This window comes from Camponotus vicinus, unplaced genomic scaffold (genome assembly GCF_025532165.1).
Source record: "Camponotus vicinus isolate PSW18456_S1 unplaced genomic scaffold, iyCamVici1.0 SCAF_1, whole genome shotgun sequence".
In the NCBI taxonomy this organism is placed as follows: Eukaryota; Metazoa; Arthropoda; class Insecta; order Hymenoptera; family Formicidae; genus Camponotus; species Camponotus vicinus.
Genome location: NW_028141945.1, coordinates 34,371,271 through 34,385,570, shown reverse-complemented (window position 1 = coordinate 34,385,570; position 14,300 = coordinate 34,371,271). Strand labels below are relative to the sequence as shown.

The following is a 14,300-nucleotide window of genomic DNA, read 5'->3' as shown; positions in this document are numbered from 1 at the left end:
CAACTGCTCCGGAATGTTTACGGCGGTCCACTTGATGTTTTGGAGCAACGCACGGCATCGTCATATCATCGTAGGCCGAATTCCGTAAAGCGCATATGCGCGCATTTACCAACAGTATACGTGACGGATACTATAGATACGTGCGCTCATATGCACTTTACGGAACTCAGCTGTAGACTTTTGGCTTCAGTCTCAATTCTTTAAGCCGGATGGAACAGCTGATTCGAGATTTTAAAAACGCTGTACGTGATCTCTCTGTCTAACGTTCAAGTCGGAATATGCGAAAGTAAAGTCGTTTTTAATTTTTGTCAGCGCAAATACATATGTGCACGCATCGTACGCATGCGTCACCTTGAGACAAGGTGACCACTGCCTTCTCAACTGGCAGCGCGTATCATTCGCCTTCAGGAGACCGTCGACGCGTCGTCAGTCGAGTGCGCGTTATCACCGCAACTTGTTGTCTCGGGGATAAAGTCAAGCTGGTGCTCGTTAAATAAGTCATCATGTCATTGCCCAACAGCGATCACGAGAAGAAGAAGCAGATTTCGGTACGCGGTATCGTCGACGTCGAGAACGTCGGCAATTTTAAGAAGACCTTCAACAGGCACCTTCACTATACCCTGGTGAAGGACCGTAACGTCGCCACAACCCGCGATTACTACTTCGCTCTAGCTCATAGTGTCAAGGACAATCTCGTTTCACGATGGATTCGTACGCAGCAACACTATTACGAGAAGGATCCCAAGGTAATTGTTCATGTCTCATTAAATGGAAACCGGTACGAGATGAATTCGAATTTCACCAACTAGTCACATCACAGATTTCTATATTTATCATCTCCATGTTTCCATACATGATGACTACCACACACATACATGTACACGTACAAAAAATTTGATCTTTTATATTTATGAATATACTGAAAATTCAGCCTAAAAATTTGTATTGTTTCCTATTTTTGCTCAATAATAAACAATATCTGGAGAAATGCCTAAGTGAGATTTATATACATGTTCGATAGTTTTTATTTATTATAATATCAGTTAACAAACCTGAAAAGAAAATATACTATCTAATTCAGTATATATTTTTTCGAAGTAAAATTTATTTAAAATTAAAAATTCTGTAGGCTCAAAAAAAATAAATTTGCTTTAATAAACTTATTATCCGACATCATTATCTAATGTATTTCACACATCTCGAAAACATTTCGCAATATATGCAAACAGGAAATTGTTAAATCGATTATAGTTCATTAAGACAACGAACATAGCTAAAAATTACATAGACTAATGTGATTATGTAATTTATCAATAATATTTACGTGATGATCTTCGTCCTTGCTTCTGGGTATCTCGAAAATTTTTATAAGAATTTTGATAAAGACAATTTTAATGTTTTATACATTAATGAGAGAGATTCTTTATTATATGAGATAACAAAACTGCTTTTCTGAATTCTTATAAAAATTTTTATGATATGTATATGTAATATATAAGTAATTATATCGAAAAGATTATATGCGTAAGATTATTACGTATATATGATCCTCTTCGAAGAAAGGGAAGTTTATACAATGCTTGAATGATTAACTACTCATCCATATATACGCATAATATATACACACACACACACACACACACACACACACACGTGTGTGTGTGTGTGTGTGTGTGTGTATGTGTGTATATACATAACTAAATTTTTTATTTATTATTTATAATTATTTAATGTATATCTATTATGCATATGTACATATGGATTGAATTGCAGAGATTTTTTATAAATTCGATGTCTTTATAAAAAAAGGAATACTAAATTTTTTATAAAACACCAATCCTTATAAAAATTTGATATTTTAAAAAAGATTAATTTTAGAAAAGGTCATATATATATATATATATATATATATATATATATATATATATATATATATAATATATGTGTGTTACGCGTACGCATGTACATACACATACACATATTGAAATATATGAATGTGCGGTACGCAATCTAACATAAGACACAATGTTAAAGCGCTTATGATAGGAATTTATTTTCGTTTAATTAAAAATGAAACAAGTTTATATATATATATATATATATATATATATATATATATATATATATATATATATACAGGGTGTTAGAAAAGTCTGGAAACGGTCAAATATCTCGAAAACGAACGTTTCTGAGAAAAATGTTTCCAACCAAAGTTGTAGGATTTCAAAAGATCTATTTATTGGCGCTATGAGTTTAACCTTGGGTGGCGTCGCCAAGGTCAGAGCAAGGTCACCTAGAATTTTTTAAATGGAACCCTCTATTTTTTATTACTTATTCTTGTAGCTTATCTCGAGAGCTTTCCAAAATACTATAATAAAGTATTTCTTCATTGAGTACTTTTCGAGTTATGAGGTTTGAAATAATTTCTTAATTTTATATAAACCATAAAATATCTAGTAAAATATTCATTTTTCGATTATCTTACCTTAATACTTTTATGTACAAAATAATGAGAGTAATCAATTGGTGTAAAGAAAACATACAGTTGTTTTGAAGAAAAAATATGGAATTGTTAATTGCAAATTACATTGCAATAAACATAATTGCAATTACATATATATATATATATATATATATATATATATATATATATATACATTCAATTTTAAATTAATACAATATCTGTCAGGATTATATTTTAAATCGTAATATATAAAAGTTATAATATTTATAAAAATTATAAACATATTTAATATAAGTATGATATCAAATACATAAATAAAAAAATAATGTCGATATCATCCAGAATTAGAATCTATTACAAGCACAGTAGTAAGCGAAACATTGACTTGAAATATAATATATTCGATATAATATATTTTTTCTTTATCATTTTTATTAACCCCTTTACTCTCAAGCGAAAAGAAACTTTCCGTGCCAAAAGTGTGTTGAAGAAAAAAGTTTTTAAAATTGCACGAATACGTCAGTATAAATATTATTGAGGTCGCCGAATCCGAATCTGAAGCCAGAATTACAAAATTCAAAATGGTAAATCCAATATGGCGGATCAAAATTCAAAATAATTTTGGATTTCAATAAAAATGTGTATCATTTTTGGGGTTGCAAAATCCAAACCTAATATCAGATTTTCCAAATTGAAAATGGCAAATCCAATATAGCGGACCAGAGTTCGAACAAATAGTTGACATACATAAAGGTTGTATATTTCTCTCTTCAATTATTTTTAAATCTCGCTCTCTGCCGAACCCAGAGTCACGAATCGAGGACGTGGCGATTATTGACTCCGTTTTTTTATTTTTTTTATTTCTTGAAAACTGGTATACGTTTCCACTTCTGTGCAAACAGCTTGATTTGATAATTCGTGATTGGATTCGGAAGATAGCGGGATTTACAAGTAATTGAAGAAAAAAGTGTACATCTTTTATGTATGGCAACTATTTGTTCTGGTCCGCCATATTAAATTTGCAATTTTTAATTTGGAAAATCTGATATTAGATTCGAATTCGGCGACCCCAAAAACGATAAGAAACCCATTTTTATTCAAACCCAAAATTATTTTGAATTTTGATCCGCCATTTTGAAGTTCGAAATTCTGATTTCAGATTCGAATTCAGCGACCTCAGAAACCTTAAAATACCCAAGGACAACCAAATCGTAATAGTAATAACATGTTTTTTTCAAAATACCCCTATAGGGGTCATGAAGCAAAAGTGGCACGAATTTTTTTTGCCCCTATAGGGGTGACAGTGACAGTGAAGAGGTTAAGTATGTAAACAAGATGTGATTGCGTGATTCATTCGTATTCGAAGTTTTGATTCTATTTAAATTATATTTTGAAGCACTCATTAAAGGTTTAAATATGCAGATATTATTTTGATACTATCTAAAATATATTTACGAATTTCTGTTTCTACATCTAATAAATATTTTTTATAATTCTTTTCAAGAAAGGTTCTATAATTCGCAATTTTAATAATTTCTATAAGAAATTAGGCTCTGTATATTAAAATATAAACTTAAATTTAAATGGGCCATTAGAGCCAAACGCGGATGGTAGTGTGTAAGTTCAACGAGAATTAAGTTTTCGTTGAAATTTATTTGTGTGCACAGGGCACAAAATTTTCTTGGTACGATACCAAGCAAATTTTTTAAATAATTCTCAATTCGAGAAATTATTTAATTATTATCCCTCTATTTCCCCCCTGTAGTGTTGTAGGCGAGAAAAATATCGGGCTGAAAGTCGCTGAATCGGGAATCGATATTTTTCTCGCCTACAACACTACAGGGGGAAAATAGAGGGATAATAATTAAATAATTTCTCGAATTGAGAATTATTTAAAAAATTTGCTTGGTATCGTACCAAGAAAATTTTGTGCCCTGTGCACACAAATAAATTTCAACGAAAACTTAATTCTCGTTGAACTTACACACTACCATCCGCGTTTGGCTCTGATGGCCCATTTAAAATTAAGTTTATATTTTAATAATTTCTTAACAAATTTAATTAATTTAAAATATTTTCTAATAAATTAGAAAATTTGATTTTTCTTTAAAAAATTCTCAACATATCTATATAATTACGATATAATCAACAAAGAAGGGCTGTTCATGAAATAAGACAAACAAGTAAATAATTAAAATATACTTTTTTAATTAATTTTCCTCAACATTTCTGCGATGAAACAATCAACTTTTAATTTCTCGAAAATTCTATTCGTTAAAATTATAGTCACACAAGTTGCGTGGGATATTTTTTTATATGTAATATTTTTATAATATTATTTTTGTTTATTTGAAAAGTCTGTCTAATTGAATTTCTCATTTGTATTTGCTTCGTACGAGATCTAGAAACGCAATTTTGCAAGTAAAACATTATACATTCTATTTTGAAAGACATTTCCTCCAAATATAGGAGCGCAATATAGTTACATCATTTTAATTTGATGTTTATGCGCAAAAAGTTGTTGATTCTAAAGTAGAGGAGTTTGATTCAATAGTAAAAAATTAAACCAGTAGCACAATTACAAGTCATTATGATAATTTATAGCGAATGTTTTTGTGCTAATCATTATACTCTTAAAGTAGTAAAATTAGCTTTTTGCAATTAAGGAGTCGTTCATCAATAAGTCACAGAAATAAATCATTAAATTTATTTTCTATAAATTTCCCGATGAAATAATTTTATATAATATAATTATTATTTAAAAGCAAGAGAGGGAAATTTAAAAAAATGTTTTAAGATTCATTTAAATAAACTTATATTTACAATAAAGTAATTACACGAGAATATTCTGTAAGGGAGTTAAAATAAGTACAAATAATCTCATAATCTTGTATAATCGAACAAATGAATATTTTTTTCTTTTCTATAACTTCTTTCAAATTTAGATACTATTATAAATGTGAGAATCTGTGCCAATTTAATACATATCTTTAATTCTTCTCGTTGGAACTATCATTTGGATTTATTCCCAAAAGTGTGAACTTTCTGGCAGGATTTGCTTTTTTTAAATTGTTAGAAACTTTATCGATAAGCATGTACAAAAGTCATTGAATAAGTGATTCATAGACTTTCTAATCAATTTGTAATTGATTTTTCTTAAAGAAAAATGTTAAAATATCTTAATAAAAAAATATAAGAATTTTAAAATGGCCGATCTAAAATTATAAAAAATATATAAAGGATTTTTTTGATATATTTTTTTAATTTTAAATCAAACATATTTTTTCAATTTATATTGCAATAATCATGAATAAGACAAATTCGTCAGTCTATAATATATAATCTAAAATCTAATTACATAAAAACTAATTACAAACTGAAAAGAAAAAAATAATATCAATTTTTAAATGTAATTTACGTGAAAACGAAATATTACGTAAGAAATTTATATTTTACTTATGCTAATAATAGATTATTTTCTGTATAAAAATCTACTCAGCTTCTTTCAGAAAATCATTCGGTTTTCACACAAAATTATATTCATTATGTCTACGAATTATAATAAATATCAGATCGGTCTTGAATGAATTTTCTCTCTCTCTTTCTTTCTCTTTCTCCCTCCCTTTTTGCTTCACTTTAAAACGGAAATGATCTGACAATATATTTTTATTTGCACGGTTGTTATTGTATAATAAAATAAGTTATGTTAATTTTAATGTTGTAACATGTGACATTATATTATTATAATATTCATATTGTATCTCGGTTATGTTAAAGAGATCCAAATGATTTCTTTGTCATATTTTGAATTTATGATGTCACACATTCGCACAATATAACGTTGTTAATTAAAATTAAATAGATTTCATTCATAATCATAATCTTGTTTCTTTCAGAGGGTGTATTATTTATCCTTGGAATATTATATGGGAAGATCGCTGCAAAATACAATGATTAATTTAGGTATACAAGGAGCATGCGATGAAGCAATGTATCAGGCAAGTTATACTGTATTTTATATAATTGTATGTATTTATTTTAGGTTTGTAAGGCGCGAGAAATATGTCCTTTGATTTATAAAAAAAACTATCATATATCTAATTAATTATTAGAATTTTTTTAACATAAAAATACATGTGCAAAATTATATATGTATGTTATTTTTCTGATATATTTATTCTATTTTAAAGCTATGATTATGCTACTAACTTTATTATTTATTTTTTTTTAATTTTATCTTGCTTAGATTATGAATATTATGTAATGATTACGTAATATGTAATGTTCCATGTATGTGATATACATTTCAATGATGCGATAAGATAATGCAATAATAAATAATAGAATTTCTTACGATATACTTTATTTCAAGAAAAAATTAGAGTTCAAATGATTAATACTGAAAATATTTTTTTCAATTAATTAATCTATCATTAGTCTATTAATTCTTTCTCTTTCTCTGTCTCAATTTCTTTCCAATGCATTATATATCATTATGCTTATTTCGATCGATAGTAGAAAGTAGGGAAAACTATATTGATAAAGGAAAATCTGAATCAGAGTGTGAGAACTTATTCCTTATTTATATTTTTTGTATAAACATGCTTTAAAATTAAAACAAAAAATTAAAATAAAAACCAAATTACACATAATTCGTATTGTTTTTAGTACATATACAGATTTGAAAGAACGAAAATAATTTTAATTTTTAATGTTTAATTTTTCGAGATGAGAGAATGCTTTTATAAGCTTAATTATTATGAAAAATTAAAAAAATTTAGAATGCAAAAATTAGTAATTTAAAAATTTGTAATAAATATCATGTGAAGAAAGAAAATAAAATAAATTTTAAATTATTGAAGAATGAACATTTCTCGTAAAATATATTTTTTTTTTCTATCTTCACTTAGGAAAAGCCGATAGCTCATTTCGATTATCAGACACAATTTATATAATTATGATCGTTTTTCATAGGTGGGTTTGGATATAGAGGAATTAGAAGAACTCGAGGAAGATGCTGGCCTCGGTAACGGAGGATTAGGTCGTCTAGCTGCTTGCTTTTTGGACAGTATGGCCACATTAGGTTTAGCGGCTTACGGTTACGGATTACGTTACGAATACGGTATATTTACGCAGAAAATCAAGAATGGCGAGCAGGTAGAAGAGCCGGATGATTGGCTCAGATATGGTAACCCTTGGGAGAAAGCTCGACCAGAATTTATGTTACCAGTGAATTTTTATGGCCATGTGATTGATGTTCCCGAGGGTAAAAAGTGGGTGAATACGCAGGTAATAAAGTTGTTTAATATTTTATATATAGGAGAAAGTTATTTAAAAAAATAGTACCATATTTTCAAAAGATAATCATACATATCTTAAATTTAAAATGTAATATATCTTTGAATATGCCACTAAAAAATGAATATTTTCTTTTCTTTTTCGTGTTTTTTGAAAATTTTTATTAATTTTTTAATCTAAAGAGAAATTATAAATCTTTGCAATTGTTATCTATGCAATTGTCTAAATCGCGCGCGCGCACTTATATATTAGGAAAAATCTGTAAGTTTGTAAAATGAAATTATTTTTTATAGATTGTTATATTTATCATAATAAATATAGTGTACTAAAAAATAATTTAACATTAAAAATTATTATTATTATTAGACTGTCTTTTAAAAAAATTATGTCAGAGAAGGTACCTATATATGTACTTAAATTTATCTTTTGAAATCCTAGCATATGATTCATATTCCTATTGTACGCATAACACATATTTTACATGTGCACACATGCTATCCTCTATTATGCATTTCTGACACAAGCTAGGAAATTATTTTTTCTTATTAAATAACAGTATAAAAAAAATGTAATTTTTTAAGGACTTTAGACTTAAGAGACAAAATTTTCTTTTCTTTTATTTATTCTTCTTTTCGTGCTATTGTATTTTGCCATAGACTTAAAGAAATGGACTGCGCATTCCTATACAAAAGACTGTCCTAAACATTAGAAAGAGAGAGCGATAATGGTCGGATCTTTTTCTCTCTTGCACAATTGAAGGATAAGAATTTTCTTTTGTATAAGAATGCGCAGTCCATTTCTTTAAGTCTATGTATTTTACTGTATAATACTGTAAAAAAAAGAAAACTTACAACTTGAAATTTTACAATTATAGCCGTATTCCGAATTTACTACCAGTACTGAAAATCTATAGTATACGTGACGTAAACTATAGATTTTCAGTACTGGCAGTAAATTCAGAACACGGCCTGTATCATCTAAATCGCACCAGTTTTTAGTAACAACGTATTAGTGTGATTGAGGAAACTGCAATTTCTAATATTTTAATCTTCTTAGCCTATGCGCGCGCGTGTTAGTCAACAAATTAATGATAAATAAATGTTTCTTAAAAGTATGCATTATTGCTACAAATAAACAAAATTAATATAATAAATTTTATCTGTTTTATATATATATATATTTTTTTATAGAAATATAAAATCATAATTTTAAAGAATATTTTTTAAATTTATATATGATATATATGACAACAGTAAATTCAAAGCTAATGAAATATTACGATATTACGTTCTAATTATAATTAAATTATTAGATGGGATTTAAATGTAGATTAATTTATAAGTGTTATCTAGAGCCCTCCCCTCTCTCTCCCCCTTCCTCCCTCCCTCCCTCTCTCTCTCTCTCTCTCTTTCTCTCTCTCTGTACCATTTGAATAGTTTTTTTCTATAGAATATTTTACTTTATTGATAATAACACTGTTTTAATTAATGATGTTTATTTTTGCATTACTCAGATTGTTTTTGCTATGCCTTATGACAATCCAATTCCTGGTTACAAAAATAACGTGGTTAATACACTGAGATTATGGTCTGCAAAATCTCCTGTAGAATTTAATTTGAAATTCTGTAAGTATTAATAATTTGTGCTATACAACAATAGTTTTTTGATTACTATTGATGTCTTTTCTTGATGGCTTGTGTCTTTTCAGTTAACGACGGTGATTATATACAGGCCGTACTTGATCGTAATTCAGCGGAAAATATAACCAGAGTGCTTTATCCCAATGACAACTTTTTCGAAGGCAAAGAGCTCAGATTAAAGCAGGAATACTTTATGGTAGCTGCTACTCTGCAAGATATTATTCGAAGATATAAATCTAGCAAATTCGGTTCAAGAGAACATCATAGGACCGATTTCGATTCTTTCCCGGATAAAGTAGCGATTCAACTCAACGATACGCATCCTTCTCTAGCTATTCCCGAGTTGATGAGGATCCTTGTCGATGTAGAGAAACTTTCCTGGGATAAGGTATTTACAATCTATCATAGAGTAGTGCCATTTGCATATTCAAAATATAAAAAGTATTATTTTAAAAGAAAATATATGCAGTAGCTAGGATTTAAAATATATGCTAAAAATGCTATTATTTTTTTTTCACCTATTAAATTTTTTAATAATATTTAGAGAATATTTTAAAAAATAATCTCTTCAAGATAATTTTTTTGTCAAACATACAAATGACACTCTTGACAAGTACATCAATAAATCTGATAGATGTAGATTATTATGTAACTAATAATAAGCTATGGTTTTATCATATATAAACGTTCGAAATGAACATTTTTTGGAATATCTTTCAGGCTTGGGACATTACAACGCGTACATGCGCTTACACAAATCATACGGTCCTTCCTGAAGCATTGGAACGATGGCCCACTAGCTTGTTGGAGAGTATACTTCCAAGACACTTGCAAATCATTTATCAGATAAATCATTCACATCTTCAAAGTATCGCAGCTAAATGGCCCGGCAACATGGATCGCATTCGTAGGATGTCTTTAATAGAAGAGGACGGCGAGAAAAGAGTTAATATGGCTCATCTGTCAATCGTCGGTAGTCACGCTATAAATGGAGTCGCCCGTATTCATTCGGAAATTCTCATAGATAGAGTGTACGTGTTGAGAATTATATTTATACGATTTTATCAAAGTTTCAAATCCAGAAAATTCATAACATATCAATATGTTTCTTTTGCTTTATTAGCTTCCGAGATTTTTATGAATTGACACCGGAGAAGTTTCAAAACAAGACGAACGGCATTACACCGAGGAGATGGTTATTACTTTGCAATCCTAATCTATCTGATATCATTGAAGAAGTGAGTATTCAATTATATAATGTCTTTTTTTAATAACGCTATTTCTACATATCTCTTTTATGTATGACTTTGTGGGATATATTTTATAATTTTTAGAAAATTGGTAGCGAATGGTCAGTCCATTTAGAACAGTTAGTGCAATTGAAAAAATGGGCAAAAGATCCAGTATTTCAACGTACCATCGTTAAAGTCAAACAGGAAAACAAACTACGATTATCCCAAATATTAGAGAAAGACTACGGCGTTCGAATTAATTCAGCATCTATTTTTGATATCCAGGTTAGAACATGGACAAGAATATAAGTTATCTGTAATATAAAATGTCCCTTTCATTAAAGATTTTTTGGTTAATTTGTTATTGATTATTAATTTGTTATTTTAAATAAAAATGTCAAGGCACTTATGTACTTTTACGAATAATTAAAAATTGAAAATTAAAGACTTTTGGCAAAAAAACAGAATTTTAGAAAAAATCACAAATTGTTATATTCTTTAGTTAATTTTTATTGAATTTTAATAGATTTTAATAGAATTTAAATGAGATTTTAAATTTTGAACTTTTTTATATTATGCAAATACAAAACAAAAATACAAAAGATGTAAGAAAAAATTAATAATCTGACATTTTTATCAGAAAAAAATATTTTCTGCATTGGCCAAAGAAGCTATGATTGAAAGAATGGTTTTGGAGTGCTTTATAATACACGATATGATATATTATAATATAATGCGTAAAACATCCTAAGATTCATATATAAATTCAACAATTCAGTTTTAAAATGATAGAAAGATTGAGTTGAATGATATTTCATTGACAGGTAAAGCGCATACACGAATACAAACGACAACTGTTGAATTGTTTGCACGTCATCACTTTGTACAATCGAATAAAAAAGAATCCATCCGCGCCTTTTGTCCCAAGAACTGTAATGATAGGAGGCAAAGCTGCGCCAGGTTATCATTTGGCAAAGAAGATCATTCAGCTTATCTGTAGCGTCGGCAATGTTGTCAATAATGATCCGATCGTCGGCGATAAACTTAAATTGATCTTCCTTGAGAATTATCGCGTAACCTTGGCCGAAAAAATCATACCTGCCGCGGATTTGAGTGAACAGATTTCAACCGCTGGCACCGAAGCGTCTGGCACTGGCAACATGAAGTTTATGGTCAGTAGCTTTTGATAGTAATATGAGATTAAGCTTATAGTATGTGCGTTCATTTAAAAATTATAACATTTAAAATCTGTCACGAGAGTTAATCTCATCATCAATCTCATTCGGCGAATGTAGAATTATGTGAATAATATTTTAGTTATATTCTATTATCTTACTTATCACACATATTTAATATTTTATTACGATCATATATATACATGTTATTTTATTATGAAATTTAGATTATTTAAATAACAAGATTATATATTATATTATAATTATAATTATAGTTGAATGGTGCATTGACCATTGGCACCATGGACGGAGCAAACGTAGAAATGGCAGAGGAAATGGGCTTGGAGAATATCTTTATTTTCGGTATGACAGTAGAGGAAGTGAAAGCCCTAGAAAGTAAAGGCTACAATGCTTACGATTATTACAACAAACTGCCCGAAGCGAAACAGTGTATCGATCAAATTCAAGGAGGATTCTTCAGCCCGAATAATCCCGATGAATTTCGAGATATCGTTGATATATTACTTAAATGGGACAGATTCTTAACTTTAGCTGATTACGAGAGCTATATAAAAATGCAAGATTATGTCAGCAAAGTCTATCAGGTATTTAATCATTTAAAAAAAAATTAACTTTTCATTGCACGTGAATTTCTACTTATAAAAAAAAAGATCGGCAACTCACTTGTTAATCGCGAAATTGTTTATTGATTGTTCCAGGACGAAAACAAATGGGTCGAAATGGCTATCCAAAACATTGCGTCATCTGGAAAATTCTCGTCTGATCGTACAATTGCGGAATATGCGCGTGAGATTTGGGGTGTCGAACCGAATTGGCAGAAACTTCCGGATCCGCACGAGCCCCGTGACATTTAAACGCGTTGCCATGACTAAAATAGTTAAATAGTTTTTCTTTTTACATAAGATGTTCCAATACTTGTCTGTTTCCTTTCGCGATTAATATGTCCTCCTGTCACAAACATAAATGACAACAAACTCTAACTGTTGATAACTGGCACCGTCCAGAACTTCGTTATAATCGCACAAAACAATAGGAATTATCGCGTGTGAGGATACACATCGTGATATATTATCTCGCAATATTCTGTGAATATTTATATACAAAAACGAGAGGATTTTTTAACTTAATAAATACTCGCGGTTGCTTAAATGTTTCGCACATACTTCGCGAGATATCATTAATTTTTTTACATTTAATTTTGATGACGAATGAAAAAACTAATTGAAACGTGCTATCATTATATGACACGCTACTTTGCTCTAACAAAATATATTTTTTTTCATCTATAGAATTAAAGAGACAAATTTTATTATATGATATTTATATAAATAAATATATATTACATATGATCTTATTTTAACTTATTAAACATAAAAATATATATATTTTTTATGTATAATAAGTTAAAATAAGATCATGTGTAATATATAAAATACAATATATTCAATATATATACAATATATATTCTATATATTACATATATAGTAAGTTAATAAGTCGGTGTTTGAATTATTATAAATCAGCAGTTAAACAATTTAAGTTAACAGTAGAATAAATAATCGTAATATGACATGCTGTTTGAACAGAGCATCATTGAGAAAAAAAGATAAGAATTTATTAATTGTTTTAAAGATACTTAAAAGTCATAAGACGTCATTAAGAGGCCTTGGAGATGTCTTTTAAATTTATCTGTTAGTTGAGAAGAAGATGAAAGAGAGAGATAGTAATAGAAAACAAAAATTATTTTATTGCTATCTCTTGCTCAGCAGCCACTGAATAATCAAACGATGTATTATATTACGATTTCCATTCCTAGGCATTTCCTAGGCGTTTCCTATGCATAATTGAAAAATTTATCTAATTGATAAAATTTTGGCAAATTTTACATAATAGTTTTTATGTACGTGATAAATGTGCAAACTGATGAAAATTTTCAGTAGCGAAAAAATTAAAGAATTACGTGATACCAACAAGTTTTTAGCAATGTGTCTTCCGCGCGAGTATCCATTTTGAATTTTCTAGTCCTAATTGTGTTCGATATATTTCTGGCCGCACGTTATTCATGTTAAAATAATCAATATAAATATATTTTTAAAATAGTAATAAATTTTCTTAATCTCGTTGAGTAAAATATATTTGATGATAACAGAAAAAAATTATATATGAATCATATCATTATCTTATCTTATCATTAACGCCAATGCCAGATACACTCATTTTTATTAACTATTTGCGTGCTAATCAAATCGTGGTACAGTGCTTGTCTATTAGATGTTACAAGCATTTACATGATATTTAAATAATATAAAATATTGTATAAATTATAAAAAAGGACATTGTAATTTGTTGAAATAAAATTTATGGCAAGTATTTTTTTGAAAATATTTTGTAGGAAAACAAAGTTTTCTTAATTTTTGATAAGTTCATAAAATTTAGATTCTTTTTTTATTATTAAATTCAGTTAATAAAT

The 14,300-nt window shown here is 28.5% G+C and overlaps 1 protein-coding gene across 1 annotated transcript; it reads left to right on the top strand.

Moving 5' to 3' along the window:
• The first annotated feature begins 176 nt into the window (after window positions 1-176).
• On the top strand, window positions 177-14,200 carry Glyp (glycogen phosphorylase). Its single transcript, XM_083084856.1, has 11 exons — window positions 177-746; window positions 6,361-6,462; window positions 7,439-7,753; window positions 9,276-9,387; window positions 9,471-9,790; window positions 10,123-10,433; window positions 10,526-10,640; window positions 10,737-10,919; window positions 11,459-11,806; window positions 12,085-12,414; window positions 12,529-14,200. The coding sequence occupies exons 1-11, from the start codon at window positions 504-506 to the stop codon at window positions 12,682-12,684; spliced, it is 2,535 nt and encodes an 844-aa protein (XP_082940982.1). The 5' UTR covers window positions 177-503; the 3' UTR covers window positions 12,685-14,200.
• The last annotated feature ends 100 nt before the right edge of the window (window positions 14,201-14,300 follow it).